Source organism: Salvelinus sp. IW2-2015, linkage group LG18 (genome assembly GCF_002910315.2).
Source record: "Salvelinus sp. IW2-2015 linkage group LG18, ASM291031v2, whole genome shotgun sequence".
NCBI lineage: Eukaryota > Metazoa > Chordata > Actinopteri > Salmoniformes > Salmonidae > Salvelinus > Salvelinus sp. IW2-2015.
The window spans coordinates 11,940,160-11,957,221 of NC_036858.1; the positions used below are offsets into that span (position 1 = coordinate 11,940,160).

A 17,062-nucleotide genomic window follows, 5' to 3' on the forward strand; every position below is an offset into this window, starting at 1 on the left:
TTGCAGTGATGAGACAAGACTGTAACTAAAAAAAAAAGGGGTAAAAATTTGAAACTGGTAATGCCATGATTTAAAAAGTTATTAATAAATAATGATTAGTCAGATGCTGTTCAGAGGCTTCAAAATAACATTACTTCACCCTCACCGTTACCAACAAAGGGGAGGTTAGCATTTTGGGGTACGATCTAACTTTCTCACATATCATTATTCACGATTCATTTAGGATTATCCATAATCATGGTAGCATTCACATGAATGGAGAAATGTTCAGAACCTTCTGCTAGTGTGGAGCTGTGGTCCCAACTTCATGCAGTTATGTGACTCCCAGCTGGAGACCAGAGTACAATCCCAGTGTGGTCCCTTCCAACTTCATCTCCCACTCTACTCTGTAAATAAAGTGTCCAAAAAAATATTCTGTTCTTACTTAAAATAAAGGTGACTTGAAAATGGCACAAGACAGTATTCACCATTGTGTTCCTACTGGGCAAATGTATCCAACAAGTTTGTAGAGTCACAAGCTTGATGTATTCATTGCATGCAAGCAATATGGGACCCAATAATATGCTTTTGAATACATTAGAAGTGAATTTAACTTAGCGGTTCAGAACGTCGGTTCAGTAACTGAAAGGTTGCTTGTTTGAATCCCTGAGCCGGGTAGGTGAAAAGTCTGTCGATGTGCCCTTGAGCAAGGCACTTAACCCTAGTTGCTCTGGATAAGATCTGCTAAAATATAAAAATGTACTTATGACTTCTTTAAATGGGGAGGACTTGAAACACAAAGTGCTTTCATTTCTAAACTGTAAAACAGATACACTTTATGTATGAAAATACCCTCAACTAAAAGCTGACATGCTATAATGTCCCCTAATATGAAACTGGAGTATAGAGCCGAAAAAAATGAAAAAAAGCTACACTGTCTAAATACATACAGTATGGAGGGGAATGTACTGTATGTACTGTAAGTATGGCTGTACATCTAACTACTTTTGTTTTTCCTCCCTTTGCAGTGGTGAAGTACACAGTGGAAGCCGACATGCATCGCCGGAGCCCTCGAGTTCTCTTCCTTGTCAATAAGCTTGCCACCTACACAGGCCTCCTTACTATGCCATCTCCCAAGACCGAGTGTCAGGTGCTGGAGCTCAGACTAGAGGTAAATACTGCACACACACACACGCACGCACGCACGCAAGCACGCACGCACGCACGCACGCACGCACACACACACACACACACACACACACACACACACATACTGTGCATTCGCGAAGTATTCAGACCCCTTGACTTTTTACACATTTTGTTACGTTACAGCCTTGTTCTAAAATTTTCCCCCTCATCAATCTACACACAATAGCCCATAATGACAAAGCGAAAAACAGTTTTCTTGAATTTTAGCAGATTTACTTATTTACATAAATATTCAGACCCTTTGCTATGAGACTCGAAATTGAGCTCAGGTGCATCCTGTTTCCATTGATAATCCTTGAGATGTTTCTACAACTTGATTGGAGTCCACCTGTGGTAAATTCAATTGATTGGACATGATTTGGAAAGGCACACACCTGTCTATGTAAGGTCCCACAGTTGACAGTGCATGTCAGAGCGAAAACCAAGCCATGAGGTCGAAGGAATTGTCTGTAGAGCTACGAGACAGGATTGTGCCGAGGGACAGATCTGGGAAAGGGTACCAAAACGGAATGCTTTCCAAGTGCACTGTATATGACTGCTCACACAGGCACACACACATATATATGACCACACACACACACACACTCATCTGTATCATCCTCTCCAGGATCCTGTGAGGGACAAACTGGAGCCGGTGGTTTTCTCCCTCAACGTGTCCCTGGATGAGCAGAAACCCAAAGTTAGAAAGGCCCTGCAGAACCTGGACTCCTACCCTGTACTGAGCCACAAACAGAAAGTGACTGAGAGGAAAGAGGTATGGTTACTGACTTAGGAATAATTCCATTGAGTATGTAGTGACGAGTGCGTTTTGGAACTCTTTCTCCTCCTTTGCAGATCAACTTCCAGAAGGAGTGTGGCTCAGACAACAGGTGCACCAGTAACCTGCAGCTAACAGCTACGTTTGCTAACGAGTTACTGAAGCCTTACCCCAGGTATGTGGCAAACACAGAGGAAGATATGTAAAACATGTCTGAATACGTTGACAAGTAAGTTTACTCTAATAACTGTAAGTTGGAATTGAATTAATCGAGACTTGATCAAGCCCCAATCATGTAGAATAGATGATGACAATTTCTTTGCATAGTCCACGTGTAGACACTCTACAGACTATCTATCTACTAACCTTAACCATTATCCTAACCCTAACCCTAACTCTAACCTAAACCCTACCCGTATTCTAAAACTTACCCTATAACCCTAACCTAACTTCAGGAAGCAGTTGCTTATCGACAGATAGTCAGTTGCTCATCAACAGATAGTTTGTTGATAGTATGACCATCTGTAGAGCGTCTACAGATGGACTATCCAAATATAGTGTGACCCCCGGTAGACCTCCAAGAAAAACGGCGTGGACCACAGTGCTTCAGATTCAACATGATCTCTCTCTGGTGCAATATTTTGTACATGGCCCCTAACAATTTAAGGGRCCGAGTAGCGCAGGCGTCACTACAGACCCGGGTTCAATCCCAGGCTGTATCACAACGGCCGTGATCGGGAGCCCCCATAGGGCGGCACACAACTGGCCCAGTGTCGGCCGGGGCAGGCCGTCATTGTAAATAAGAATTTGTTCTTAACTGACTTGCCTAGTTAAATAAAGGCTAAATAAATAATGCATGAACTGTGATGCTTGCTCTCTGTTTGTACGCAGTCAGGGGAACCGCCAATTGCTGCAGTACAGCAATAACGTGAAAAAGGTGGTGCTACTTGTGGAGATAACTAACGTGCCAGGCCCTGGGAAGGTAGCTGAGGACGCCCACCAGGCCATGCTCAACATCTCCACCCCCTCCACGCTCCGTTACTCTGGCGTGCGCTCCCATGTAAGTCCACCAGAGGGTGACAGAGGGGAATTCTGGCTGTTGACTTGAAATTCATCCGTTAACTGCAGTATGTCCTGTACATGCAGATAGTAGTACCATACCTATATTATGTGCAGGATACTGGTGTAGAATGCCGTGCTGGAGAGAATGTTATGTGTGAGCTGGGGAATCCACTGAGGAGCAATGAGAAGGTAAGGCCACAGTGTTATTCCACGTATAATTTATACAGTGCATTACATCATTGATTTGAACCTATTGGAATATTGATTGGCGGTAGTTCAAACCTTATGACCATCCCGGGGTTTCGCAGGTCTCTCTGCAGCTCATCTTTGAAACAACCGGGATCAACCTCCAAACCAGGGAGATTGAGTCTCAGTTGCTGTTGTCCACGTGAGTAACGGGAGACATTTGTCGTCGCTCTATATCGTGAACTCGTTATCAGATTGGCAACGGTCAGTCTTTATGTCCAAGGTTGAAATATGAATAGGGTTAAGTGGATAGGCTAGCTGAATAAACACTTGTGTCGGTGTTGTTTCCCCAGGTTGAGTGAGCAGAATGACCTGTACCCTGTGTCTGTGGTCCTGTTGATAGAGACCTCCATCCAGACCTCCTTCTCCGTGTAAGTGGAACTTTAGACCCATGTTCCTTGTTGTCCTGATGCCACGCGGTGTGCCTGGATGCATTCAAAATGGATAAGGAGGTATAACACTGTAGCCAACTAACTTCTGTTGGCCCCTTCCCTTATCCTTCTTCTTCTTCTTCTTCCTCTCCTCCCCCTCTCTAAACAGAGAGAATCCCCTGGTCCAGACCTACTTCAGCGGGGAGGTGATGGGAGAATCAGCTATGAACACCACCAGTGACGTGGGCAGTCTTGTGGAATACACCTTCAAGGTGAGACACCAACACTTAGCTAACGCCAGCCATGTTGTGGGCTMGTGAGTAATGTTTCCCTTACATTCTGACCTGTACTTGTAGGCGTAACAGTTTTGTGAGGTAATATGTGGATGGAAAGACTTTGCCAATTCTTTATGTAGAACAGACATGCTTGGCTGTCACAGAATGAGGAATCCTGTCAGCTCTGYATACATTGTATTTCTATATCGATATCTGCCCTGTTGCCATGTGTCTGTCCTGTGGTGACTTTGATACCACCCTGCTACCACCAGGTGTCAGTAGAGGGAGAGCCTCTGGGGGCGCTGGGGACCCTGGCCGTAGAGTTTGAGTGGCCCTTCGAGGTGACCAGTGGGAAGTGGCTTCTCTACCTGACTGAGATCATCACCAAGGGGACAACTGAGACCCACTGTGTCCCTCCAGGGGACATCATCAATCTTCTCAACCTCACAGTGAGTTACCAGAGTCTTTCTGAGGCTCTATACAGGCCACCGAATTATATTGTATCTCTATGGCCAACTGGGACCAGTGTGTTACAAAAATATGATTAAAGTAGGACTCCTCAATCTCTGTTTAMACCCACAGTTAATCAGTAATATTTGCAATAGGGAGTACTGTTTGGAACAAAACACCCAATTAAACCACACTTGAACCTGACTCACAAGTCTAAAAGAGGCTAAATGTTCATTATGGCCTAGATTCAATCAGTTCAACCGTTAACCAGTGATAGCCAACACCCGCATAGCTGATGTTTTGGCGGTGTCGCAGGTGTAACTATGTTGGAGCTGTCAAATCGGTGAGCAGCTGCTCCCCAGCTAACAACAAAGGTTTCTACAACTTTAGAGAACGTTCCCATAATAGTTCCCATTAGGTCATGAACTAACATTTTCATGAGAACGTTTCCATGATGTGCAAGGAATGTTTCCAAGAGACCATTGCCTTAATGTCAAATAGAAGTTACCCAGAACGTGATTGCCATGTTCTCAGAATATAAGATATTAATGTTCGAGACACGTTTCATGGGAGCGTTGCAAGAACATTCATGTTTCCCCCCAAAATGTCATTACACATCACATCTTGTTACTGTTGTTGAGCCAATCAGATGACAATTGCCTAGGGAGGAGGGGTCATGGTTTCTTCTGGTCAGGGCCTAACTATACTGGCCCAATAAGCACATTCCCTATAGATATTGTCATGCTGTATAATGATAGGAGACAGGCGCAGGAATACATAATAAGGGTTTTAATTCTCCACCAAATAAAGTAACATGAACGGGGACGAAGCCCAACAACAAACACGTGTATATATATAACACAGGGATGTAACCAAATCAAAGATATATTTATATAACACAGGGTTGTAACCAAAACAAAGATATATTTATATAACACAGGGTTGTAACCAAAACAAAGACATATTTATATAACACAGGGATGTAACCAAAACAAGACATATTTATATAACACAGGGATGTAACCAAACAAACAGTATTATATAACACAGGGATGTAACCAAAACAAATAGTTATTTATATAACACAGGGATGTAACCAAAACAAACAGGTATTTATATAACACAGGGATGTAACCAAACAACACGTATTTATATAACACAGGGATGTAACCAAACAAACACGTATTTATATAACACAGGGATGTAACCAAACAACATGTATTATATATAACACAGGGATGTAACCAAACAAACACGTATTTATATAACACAGGGATGTAACCAAACAAACACGTATTTATATAACACAGGGATGACACCAAAACAAAAGTGCGAGGTGTAAACCTCGGGGGACGAGACCCGTCAACACAAGTGCACAATAACACGCAGCATGAAAGCCAATACAACAGAGCACAGGTACTCACAAGACCAACAGACTTGGGACAATAATCGACAAGGACAATGGGGAACATATATACACATACTAATCAGGGGGAAATGGGAACCAGGTGTGCGTAATAAGACAAGACAGTGGTAATGAATCCAGTTCAGTGTGAACGGAATGAGCAGCAGTACCGGGGGGGGGGACCCGTGACAGATATCCCTTATTGGGACCGTGGTTAGGGCGTTCGTCATTGGTGCTGGTTGCCTGGGCTTGAGACCTACTAGAGGAGTCACCCTACTCTCACATTCTAGCCATTAATGTCATTATTGGCATTTTGATTTGCATTTATCAGACGTTTGGATTGTTTATATGGAAATATTATTCATGCGTCTTTGTTTATTACTATAATGTGCATAGATATCTCCTCTTTCACACATTTCTGGAACTTTGGCTACCAGTTTTGTGTCTCTGTGCACGACCTCCTGATGTGTTTTCAGGTTTAATGTTTCTGGACGAAGAGATCAATGCTGCCTTCAGAGTTTGCATCCTCTTTTTTCACCCCAATTTCATGGTATCCAATTGGTAGTTACAGTCTTGTCTCATCGCTGCAACTCCCGTACGGACTCGGGAGAGGCGAAGGTCGCACTGCTTCTTGACACAACGCCTACTTAACCCGGGAGCCAGCCGCACCAATGTGTCGGAGGAAACACCATACACCTGGCGACCGTGTCAGCGTGCACTGAGCCCGGCCCGCCACAGGAGTCGCTAGTGCGCAATGGGACAAGGACATCCCTGCCGGCCAAACCCTCCCCTAACCTGGACAATACTGGGCCAATTGTGCRCCGCCCCATGGGTCTCCCGGACTCGAAACCAGGACCTCTAGTGGCACAGCTAGCACTGCAATGCAGTGCCTTAGACCACTGCACCACTCAGGAGGCCACAGAGTTTGCATTTTACTTAAATGTTGTTCTCTTTCACCTCGATTAACTCTGTTAGTATGAGACAAAGCTTTAAAAATATATATAACACGCCGGTAGAGATATGTTTCTGAAAGTAATATATGGCTTACTTGAAAAAGTAACTGTAATAATAATACAGTATTTGAAGACATGAAGTCGTTATATCAGTCCTACAAATAAAAGTAATACAACTGTAAGTAATATATTACCCCCAACATTGGTCTCAAGTGATTCTGTTGCAATTTGTCTATTTTTTTCCACATTAAAACTTGGAGATGGAACTCTGTGTTGTGTATTGTTGTTGGTATAACTGGCATCATCATTGCTTGAATTGCAAATGTGAGAAAGTACAGACATGCTACTGTAAATATACACATTTCTGATATTCTGACAACATGGCAACCGTGTTCTAGGTATGTTTCTCTCAGAAGCAACACTACCTCCTGAGCCGCCTTACAGCAACCAATTAGGGGTGTTACAGATCGAAATCCAGTGACGAGAGGCTGATGGGATTCCTTATCAGAGACGCATGTTGTTCTACACAGTATATATGTTGTGTGGATTTAACAAATACGGTCTAGAGTTCTCTAGAATTCTACCAGTTCCCATCTTTCAAAGACAAACTCATTTGAATTAGATCAGATAGCTGYGTTGTAACTGTTGCCAAATGAATACGTGAACATCTATTGCTCAGGAAGTTCGAGTCGGGTGACTCCACTAGCGGGTCTAAAATCCAGGCCACCATCAATGACGAACAACCAAGTCACTGTCCCAATAAGGGATATCTCAATAGCATGTGCTTATTGTGCCGGGATAGTTAGGGCCCGTCCAGAAGAAACCCTAAGCCCTCCTCCTTAGGCACTTGTGTGGATCTGAAACAGCTTGATAGGCGTAAGCAAAAGGGCGAATGCACTTTGAAGTAAATCTCAGCTCTGTTAAAAGTACACTGAAGAAAGAAGTGTCACAGGCGTTAAAACAGGTTAATATGCCCCACCAACATGAGACAACTAAGCAGAAATGCAGAACATGTTGTAATAAGGCAATCAAATTAATGATAAGAGAACAGTCAAATTAATTGATAACTGAGACAGAAATGGTGGCGTAACAGGAAGAGCTGAAAGACGTGAACCAAGAGGTTGTGAGTACAAATCCCAGGTGAGGACATGTTGAATAATAATTACTGTGTAAATGAACATGCACAWTGTAATCATGTGTTCTAAATATGTATGTTGAGAACACTATGTTAGTAGCGCTGTGTGTGTGTAGGTATCCCTTGCCAACTGACAAAAATAACTGTGAATAGATCTATGTTTCAACAGTAACAAGGTGTGATGTTTAATGAATTTTTTTTTTGAGGGGGAGAATATTTCTTTGGGACCACGTCCTGACAACTGAAGCAAATAAATGTTCTTGCAACGTTCCCATGAAACGTGTTTAGAACGTCAATATCTTACATTCGGAGAATGTGCTGTGTGTGTTTAGTGGATCATTGATGGAATATTCTCGTAATGTTTCTTGCAACATTCTCATGAAACGTGTCTAGAACATTAGTGTTGTGTGTTCTGAGAACTTTGTAATCACGTTCTAGATAAGTTCTGTGTGACATTAAGGGAATGTTCTCCTAACTTTAACACACACAAAAAACGTGCTAAAAAGGTTCTCAGAAGGTCTTCGCTAACATAAATAGAATGTTCCCCTAACTAACAGAAAACTGGACACTCAAACATCAAGAGAACATTACGGGTAACATAATAAACATGTTCTCACTCCCTAAAATTGTTAGCTGGGTCTTGATCATTGTCACGAAGCCACACCCGTGCCACACCTGTCCCACTTGCACACCTGTCCCAAGTTCAGAACAAGAAAGTGAAGTGTAGGCTATATAGAAATAATGAGGTTAAAGTTGTCATAAACAAAATGATGAGGGTTTCTATCATCCTAATAGAGATGTAGATTACATCTCACATTCCAGTGTTCCTACTTCTAAACAAGGCTGCATTGGGTTTCTCTTAATTCGACTCCGAAGCAGCCAATGTCTGCTTTCGGTATAATGCCAGGAGACGCTTTTGGATTTGACCTCCGACACCACCAAAACAATCGCTATGCAGATGTCGGGTAAAGCAGATCTGATTGAATYGAGCCCATCCGCACCGCGGAAGTTCAGCTTTACACCATGATTGAAATGTAGAGGCAATGTTCCCACTTTAGCGGAGACTGCATTCACGGTAAACGCCGCATATGTCGGCTCAATTGGAAATGACCTTTACATTTCTGTCTCGGAATCTGTAACGCTTCAGCAATACAGATTGAAGAGAGCCCTATGTCTGCACAAAGATAGACTGAAAAGGCCAATGATATTTTGAGAAGTCAGCAGGAGTTGTCTTTATTTCCATTCCAGTAATTACTGTTGTAACGTGACGTAATGTGCCTCTTTGTCTGTCGCCTCTCCTTCTTTGTCTCTTCCTCTTCTACCTTTTCTCTCTTTCTCCTCCTCCTCCTCCTCTCCTGTCCGTCTCTCTCTCCCCAGTTGTCCAAGAACAGGAGCAAACGTCCCAAGCGAGCGGTGGAGGGCGAACACCCTCGCATCATCGAGCCGCAGGCGGTCCTTACCGTGCTGACTCCTCGTAAAGAGACCTACCTACTGGTGAGGACAGGCCATTAGACAATTTAATTATGTCCATGATCTACCAATTCTGATGCTGTGATCATGAAAGCTCATCCAGACACTTACTGTAATTTAAGGGCTCTAGAAGCACCATTGATGAGCCTAGTGTCTCGTGTCCGGTCCTAATTCTGGCCATGTTTTTGTTGTGAAGGATTGTTCGAAGTGGACGGCCCGCTGTGTGACGTTCACCTGTCCCTTGATCAACATGTCTACCTCTGCCAAGATCATTGTGAGGTCACGGGTGTGGAACAGCACTATGCTAGAGGTGAGAGGTCAGACGATACAGCAAGACTCTTGGACCAAAAGGGTCAAATTGCCAAATCCGAATAGGGTCATGACCATACCTTTTTGGGTTGTGTGTGTTTGGCAGGACTATAAAAATGCTTTGAGGATTAAGGTTAGAGGTCAGGCCACACTGAAACTTGTGACGGACAACCCCACCATCAAGATGGAAAATGAGACCAGAGAGGTTAGTGTCATAATGATGATGGTGGTGATGATTTAGACAAATGGTATTCTTAGTATGTTATGGATGATATGGATATTGATTATGATATTCCTCTCTTTCTTTCTTTCTTTCTCTTTTTCTTTCTTTTCCATCCTCCAGTTCATAGTGGACATTGACCCAGTCCTTGGGGTGGAAACACCTTATGAGGTTCCCCTGTGGATCATCATCGTTGCCGTGGTAGCAGGAATCCTGCTGTTAGGAGTCATCAGCATCATACTATGGAAGGTGAGAACCCTAAGGACTTTCTGATTAATAACTATACTATTTGTGGCTATCATGTTTGAATGTAAACCTGTTATGACATGCCTGTTGTACACTGCTTGCTTGCAATAGTATCCCATTTACTCCAATGCACCAATAAAATAAATTATTCTATGTAGCCTACATTTGTGACTGCCTTTTTATATTGACTGTGTTTGTATCAAGTATGTTATACTGTACCTATCAGTAATACTCCATTAAACTCAACTGCGCTAGTTTTAGCATGCTACTGCTAGCGACTAGCCTACAGTATGTATAAGTGCTGCCCCATTAAACCCAATAGCACTAGCTCGCAACCGCTAGCTACTGTAGCCGTTAGTTTCTCCATGTAGCTCCAGTCTAACTGTACCGCGTGGTCCCCCAGTGTGGCTTCTTCAGGAGGGCCAGCAGGAGGGAGATGTACGAGGCCAAAGGCCAGAAGGCTGAGATGAAGAGCCAGCCCTCAGAGACGGAGAGGCTGACTGAGGACTACTGAGACAGGAGAGGCCCCCAATGAGGGGCCATGCTACACTCCACTAGGGCGCCTGGGTAATGCAGTCCTCCGGCCTCCGCCGCAGGCAGCGTCTAGCACACTAGATGTAACGCCTTGTAGATTGTGGGATGAAGTTGGTTGTTGGCTAGTAATGTGTCGAAGGGGAATTTGGATCCATGCTAACACTTCTTCATTGTCAATTCTAACTAGCGTTTGTGTCTCCCTTCTTTTTCAGGCTGATAGTGTACTGTACCTAACATTTTCTACTTGTCTTTTCTACCGTATTTACTAAGTATCTATTCTGCAGCATCTCTCACTCTTCTGAAGAATGACTTTACTCTCTTTCTTCTTCAATCGCTTTTTTACTCAATGGGAAAATAMATTTCCAACATAAATTGTCTAACTTTGTCTAATTCCTGAGTTTAGCCTCCAGATATTCCAATTCTTACATAAAATAAACAGTTCAACACTATTTGAATATGGCTTTCCCTAATGCTGTGTTGTCTACCTGTCTGTCTTCTCAACAGCTTGGCTTCTTCAAGCGGGCCATCTACTACCGGATTATGCCAAAGTACCATGGAGTGAAAATCCGTAAGGAAGAACGCTACCAGTTTAACATGGGCTTCCAGCCAGAGGATCCAGACAAGAAGTACTGGATCACCAACTGGACAGAGATGCAACGTTACTACTACTGAAACCCTGACCTATGACCCTGAACTCTGAACTCTTGACCTCTGCCCGTGTTCAGGAGCATTGTGACGGAAGGACACAAGGGTTTTTGGGATGTCACACAACTTGGAGGGCACAGCACACAGACCAATTGTGAATACTGACCACATTGATTCTGGAACCTTTCTCCACTGTGTATAAGTCTCTGTAGATTTCATCAAAATATTTGTTTGTTCTTTTTTTGTGCAATATGCCAAATATTCTGTTTCAGAAATTGCAATGTTTAAAGTATTTTGATGAAATCAGTGTTGTACATTGAAAGAGTGTTTAAAAATCCCAGTTTGGTTGTAAATTTCATTTATTTTCCTACCACTGCATATTTAAGTACTGAAAAAAAAAATACCTTTGCATGTATATTTTTCGTCCATATGATCTATCTGCAAGTTCTTGAGCAAAGTCGTTTTTTTGTCGTCACTGTTTCTTTTTTTTWATCAGGTGAATGAGTCTGTAGAGAGTCTGTAAAAATTCTTAGTGAATGTACTGTTCCTTTCATGTCTCTTTGTTTTAGAATGTCACTGATTGTCAGTGGTTTAGCGATGACGTCACTACAACAGTAGTTTGGGAGATTATTTTGAACTGTGCAGAGCTTTATTAATCATCAGGATGACTTTGTTATGACAGAACAATAACAGTGCCTTAAAAGAGATGGATTCAGTGATGACACTTTACAGTGCCTTCAGGAAGTATTCATACCCTTTGACTTATTCCAAATGTTGTTGTGTTACATGCTTGAAATCAAAATGGATTAAATAAATAAAAAGTCTCACCCATCGACTCACAAAACCCCATTATGACAACGGGGAAACACGTTTTTAGAAATGTTTGCTAATATATTGAAAATTAAATACAGAAATATCTCATTTACATAAGTATTCCCACCCCTGGGTCAATACATGTTGGAATCACCTTTGGCAGYGATTACAGCTGTACGTCTTTCTGGGTAAGTCTCTAAGAGCTTTGCACACTTGGATTTTACAATATTTGCACATAATTATTTTTTAAATTCTTCAAGCGCTGTCAAGTTGGTTGTTGATCACTGCTGGACAGCCATTTTCTAGTATTGCCATAGATTTTCAAGCCGATTTAAGTCAAAACTGTAACGGCCACTCAGGAACATTCAATGTCATCTTGGTAAGCAACTCCAGTGTATTGTGTCTTAGGTCATGTGCTTAGCTCTATTCCGTTTCTTTTAATCCTAAAAAAAACTCCCTAGTCCTTGCCGATGACAAGCATACCCATAACATGATGCAGCAACCACCATGCTTGACTAGTATGTGGTACTCAGTGATGTGTTGTGTTCGTTTGCCCGAAACATAACGCTTTGTATTCGGGACATACATTTCATTTCTTTGCCAATTTTTCTGCAGTYTTACTTTAGTGCCTTGTTGCAAGCACAATGCATGTTTTGGAATATTTTTTTATTCTGTACAGGCTTCCTTCTTTTTCACTCTGTCATTTAGGTTAGTATTGTGGAGTAACCACAATGTTGTTGATCCATCCTCAGTTTTCTCCTATCACAGCCATTTAACTCTGTAACTGTTTTAAAGTCACCATTGGCCTCATGGTGAAATCTCTGAGCAGTTTTCTTCCTCTCCGGGCAAACTGAGTTATGAAGTACGCCTGTATCTTTGTAGTGACTGGGTGTATTGGTACACCACCCAATGTGTAAATAATTAACTTCACCATGCTCAAAGGGATATTCAATGTCTGCTTCTTTAAATGTTTACCCATCTACTAATAGGTGCCCTTTGCTAGGCATTGGAAAACCTCCCTGATCTTTGTGGTTGAATCTGTGTTTGAAATTCACTGCTCGACTGAGGGACCTTACAGATAATTGTATGTGTGGGGTACAGAGATGAGGTAGTCATTCAAAAATCTTCACATTAAACACTATTATTGCACACGGAGTGAGTCCATGCAACTTATTATGTGACTTGTTAAGCAAATGTTTACTCCTCAACTTATTTAGAGTGCCATAACAAAGGGGTTGAATACTTATTGACTCAAGAAATGTCMGCTTTTCATGTTTTAAAACMTAATTCCACTTTTACATGATGTGGTATTGTGTGTAGGACAGTGACACAAAATCTACATKTATTCAATTTTAAATTCAAGCTGTAACACAACAAAATGTGGAAAAAGTCAAGGGGTGTGAATACTTTCTGAAGGCACTGTAGGTCTGTGGATTGCATGCAGTACTCTCCAGTGCAAGATCAAGCAGTATAATATTGGTGCATTGCACACAGGAAAATTGTATCTGCACAGCTTTAGACAGAGCATTTTTTCAGGGTTTAAAGTTAGAGTTTAAAGTCCCCGTTGTTTCCAGTAGATCTTGGATGGACAGAAAGCACATTACAGAAGGGAAACAAGAAAAATAAGTTGTATGAAAGCAGATTAGCGTTTTTCGTCATGAATCTTGTTCTGGAGGCTGCTCTGCAGAGTGGTCACTAGCTGGCACAGCCACAATGTCATAAAATTGGAATTTAAACTTAACCTTAACCCAAACCTTAACCACACTGTTAACCATAATGCCTAACCCTAACCTTAAATTAAGACCAAAAAGCTAATTTTTGTTTTCATTATTTTTTACAATATAGCAAATTTCGACTTTGTAGCTGCCTCCAGGACAAGACTCAGGACAGTAAACGTTTACCTGCGGTATGAAATGGCAGTACATACTGTATGTGATCCTACTAACCCCATCCATCCCCTGCATATCTGCTTCTCACAATGGCCCCTAAGCACTCCAGCAAGACATAGAATAGCCTAGTGCCTTGCTTGTTTTTATGCTCCATCTTTGAAACAAGCCAATATTCGGTGGTGGGATGGAATGGTTGTAGTGCACTTGAATTGTGAATGGCCGACGAGAGATGAACACTTCTCTAAATGAGGATTTATTTCACTGAACTGTGTGGTTTACGACAGTAGAGCGCCAGTGCGGTTGTTCTTGTTGTAATCATATAGAGGGAGTCGTAACACTGAACTTAATGTATAGGTCTTTGGCCTGATTACTGTACATGACAGCAATGTCAGCGGGCTACAGACACTACACTTAGGGCCATATTCAATCCGTATTGTGGAAATTCAGCGTTACAGCGTGATTTGAATTTAAAGGCAACGCTCCCGCGTTGGCGGAGACTGCATTCACGGTAAACGCTGTACCACACAGTGTACTGTAGATTGTGAGCGTGAACAACGGGATTTGATGTATTCATATTCTCGTAGTAAGTTACCCTATGACTGCTCAAATGGAATGACTGACTGTTTGAATGACTGCAGTTCTCCTGAATCATTTACATTGTAACATTTTACTTGTGTAGTTTCTTCCATCGTTCATTACTGTGCTTCATATTGTGAAGTTATGTGGAATGTTTGGTAGGCGGCAGAGCATTTCTTGTTGTGGTCAACCTGCATAACTAATGCCCACAGAGCATTTCTCAGTCAACAGAGAGTAGACAGCTACTGGAGTGGTTACACAACTCTCTGTCAGCACACCAAATGGCACCCTATTCCCTACGTAGTGCACTACTTTTGACAGTGGTGGAAAGTACTTAATTAAAAATACTTTAAAGTATTACTTAAGTCGTTTTTGGGTGTATCTGTACTTTACTGTTTAAATATTTTTTTACATTTACATTTAAGTCATTTAGCAGACGCTCTTATCCAGAGCGACTTACAAATTGGTGCATTCACCTTATGATATCCAGTGGAACAACCACTTTACAATAGTGCATCTAACTCTTTTAAGGGGGGGGGGTTAGAAGGATTACTTTATCCTATCCTAGGTATTCCTTAAAGAGGTGGGGTTTCAGGTGTCTCCGGAAGGTGGTGATTGACTCCGCTGACCTGGCGTCGTGAGGGAGTTTGTTCCACCATTGGGGTGCCAGAGCAGCGAACAGTTTTGACTGGGCTGAGCGGGAACTGTACTTCCTCAGAGGTAGGGAGGCGAGCAGGCCAGAGGTGGATGAACGCAGTGCCCTTGTTTGGGTGTAGGGCCTGATCAGAGCCTGAAGGTACGGAGGTGCCGTTCCCCTCACAGCTCCGTAGGCAAGCACCATGGTCTTGTAGCGGATGCGAGCTTCAACTGGAAGCCAGTGGAGAGAGCGGAGGAGCGGGGTGACGTGAGAGAACTTGGGAAAGTTGAACACCAGACGGGCTGCGGCGTTCTACAACTTTTACTTTTACTTCACTACATTCATAATGAAAATAATGTACTTTTTATTCCATAAATTTTCCCTGACACCCAAAAGTACTCGTTACATTTTGAATGCTTAGCAGGACAGGAATATGGTCCAATTCACTCACTTATCAAGAGAACATCCCTGGTCATCCCTACTGCCTCTGATCTGGTGGACTCACTAAACAAAAATGCTTCATTTGTAAATGATGTCTGAGTGTTTGAGTGTCCCCCTGGCTATCAGTAAATAAAACAAAAATTTAAAAAACTGTGCCGTCTGGTTTGCTTAATATAAGGATTTTTTAATAATTCATACTTTTACTGTTGATACTTAAGTATATTTTAGCAATTACATTTACTTTTGATACTTAAGTATGTTTAAAACCAAATACTTTTAGACTTTTACTCAAGTAGTATTTTACTGGGTGACTTTTACTCAAGTATGACATTTGGGTACTTTTTCCATCACTGACTTTTGAGCAGACCTTATGGGCAGTGGTGTAAAGTACTAAAGTAAAAATACTTTAAAGTACTACTTAAGTATATTTTTGGGGTATCCTTACTTTACTTTTCTTTTTATATTTTTTGACCACTTTTACTTCTCTACATTCCTAAAGAAAATATTTTACTTTTTACTCTATACATTTTCCCTGACACCCAAAAGTACTTGTTACATTTTGAATGCTTAGCAGCACAGGATAATGGTCCAATTCCCGCACTTATCAACAGAACATCCCTGGTGTTCCCTACTGCCTCTGATCTGGCAGACTCATTAAGCACACATGCTTCGTTTGTAAATTATGTCTAAATGTTGGAGTGTGCCCCTGGCTATCCGTACATTTTAAAAACAAGAAAATGGTGCCGTCTGGTTTGCTTAATATAAGGAATTTGAAATGATTTATTCTTTTACTTTTGATACTTAGGTACATTTTTGCGATTACAGTTACTTTTGATACTAAATTATATTGAAAACCAAACACTTTTAGACTTACTCAAGTACTATTTTACTGGATGACTTTCACTTTTACTTAAGTCATTTTTTATTAAGGTATCTTTACCTTTAATCAAGTATGACAATTAGGTACTTTTTCCATCACTGCTTATGGGCCCTGGTCAAAAGTAATGCAATAAATAGGGGATAGGGTGCCATTTGGTCTGCAGCAGACAGTTGTGTAACCACTCCAGTAGCCATCACCTGAGGCACCAGAGATGTTCTGCAAAGAGATTCTTTAACCGGTCATCTGTAGTCGTTGCTACAGACGTTCCATTGACTCACACAGTGGCTGGGGACGGAGGGGGGGATGTCAAATCAAACTTTATTTGTCACATGCGCCGAATACAACAAGTGTAGACCTTACCGTGAAATGCTTACTTACACGCCCTGTATAGCGGCAGCGGCGATTTTAGCATGTAAATCTTGGTGGGGCAAAACAAATCAAATGTGGGATGCATGCCAGCAAAGCCACTACACAACACATCACTAAGCAATACATTAATTGCACTAGAACGGTGACAAACGGTGCCCACAAACTGTTAGGGCCTACATAAAGCTGTCCCA

The 17,062-nt window shown here is 42.0% G+C and overlaps 1 protein-coding gene across 1 annotated transcript in view; it reads left to right on the forward strand.

Annotated features, from left to right (window-relative positions):
- The window catches only part of itga3b (integrin, alpha 3b), a 57,743-nt gene extending 41,968 nt beyond the window's left edge, over window positions 1-15,775 (forward strand). Inside the window, exons 12-26 of the mRNA XM_024008458.2 lie at window positions 1,008-1,150; window positions 1,796-1,942; window positions 2,023-2,120; window positions 2,837-3,005; window positions 3,122-3,196; window positions 3,316-3,395; window positions 3,547-3,624; window positions 3,794-3,896; window positions 4,172-4,348; window positions 9,220-9,336; window positions 9,509-9,622; window positions 9,728-9,826; window positions 9,965-10,090; window positions 10,491-10,654; window positions 11,126-15,775. Coding sequence (XP_023864226.1) covers window positions 1,008-1,150; window positions 1,796-1,942; window positions 2,023-2,120; window positions 2,837-3,005; window positions 3,122-3,196; window positions 3,316-3,395; window positions 3,547-3,624; window positions 3,794-3,896; window positions 4,172-4,348; window positions 9,220-9,336; window positions 9,509-9,622; window positions 9,728-9,826; window positions 9,965-10,090; window positions 10,491-10,601 — 1,637 coding nt within the window. The 3' untranslated portion in view covers window positions 10,602-10,654; window positions 11,126-15,775. The remainder of the gene's footprint in view (window positions 1-1,007; window positions 1,151-1,795; window positions 1,943-2,022; window positions 2,121-2,836; window positions 3,006-3,121; window positions 3,197-3,315; window positions 3,396-3,546; window positions 3,625-3,793; window positions 3,897-4,171; window positions 4,349-9,219; window positions 9,337-9,508; window positions 9,623-9,727; window positions 9,827-9,964; window positions 10,091-10,490; window positions 10,655-11,125) is intronic.
- Window positions 15,776-17,062: the final 1,287 nt, after the last annotated feature.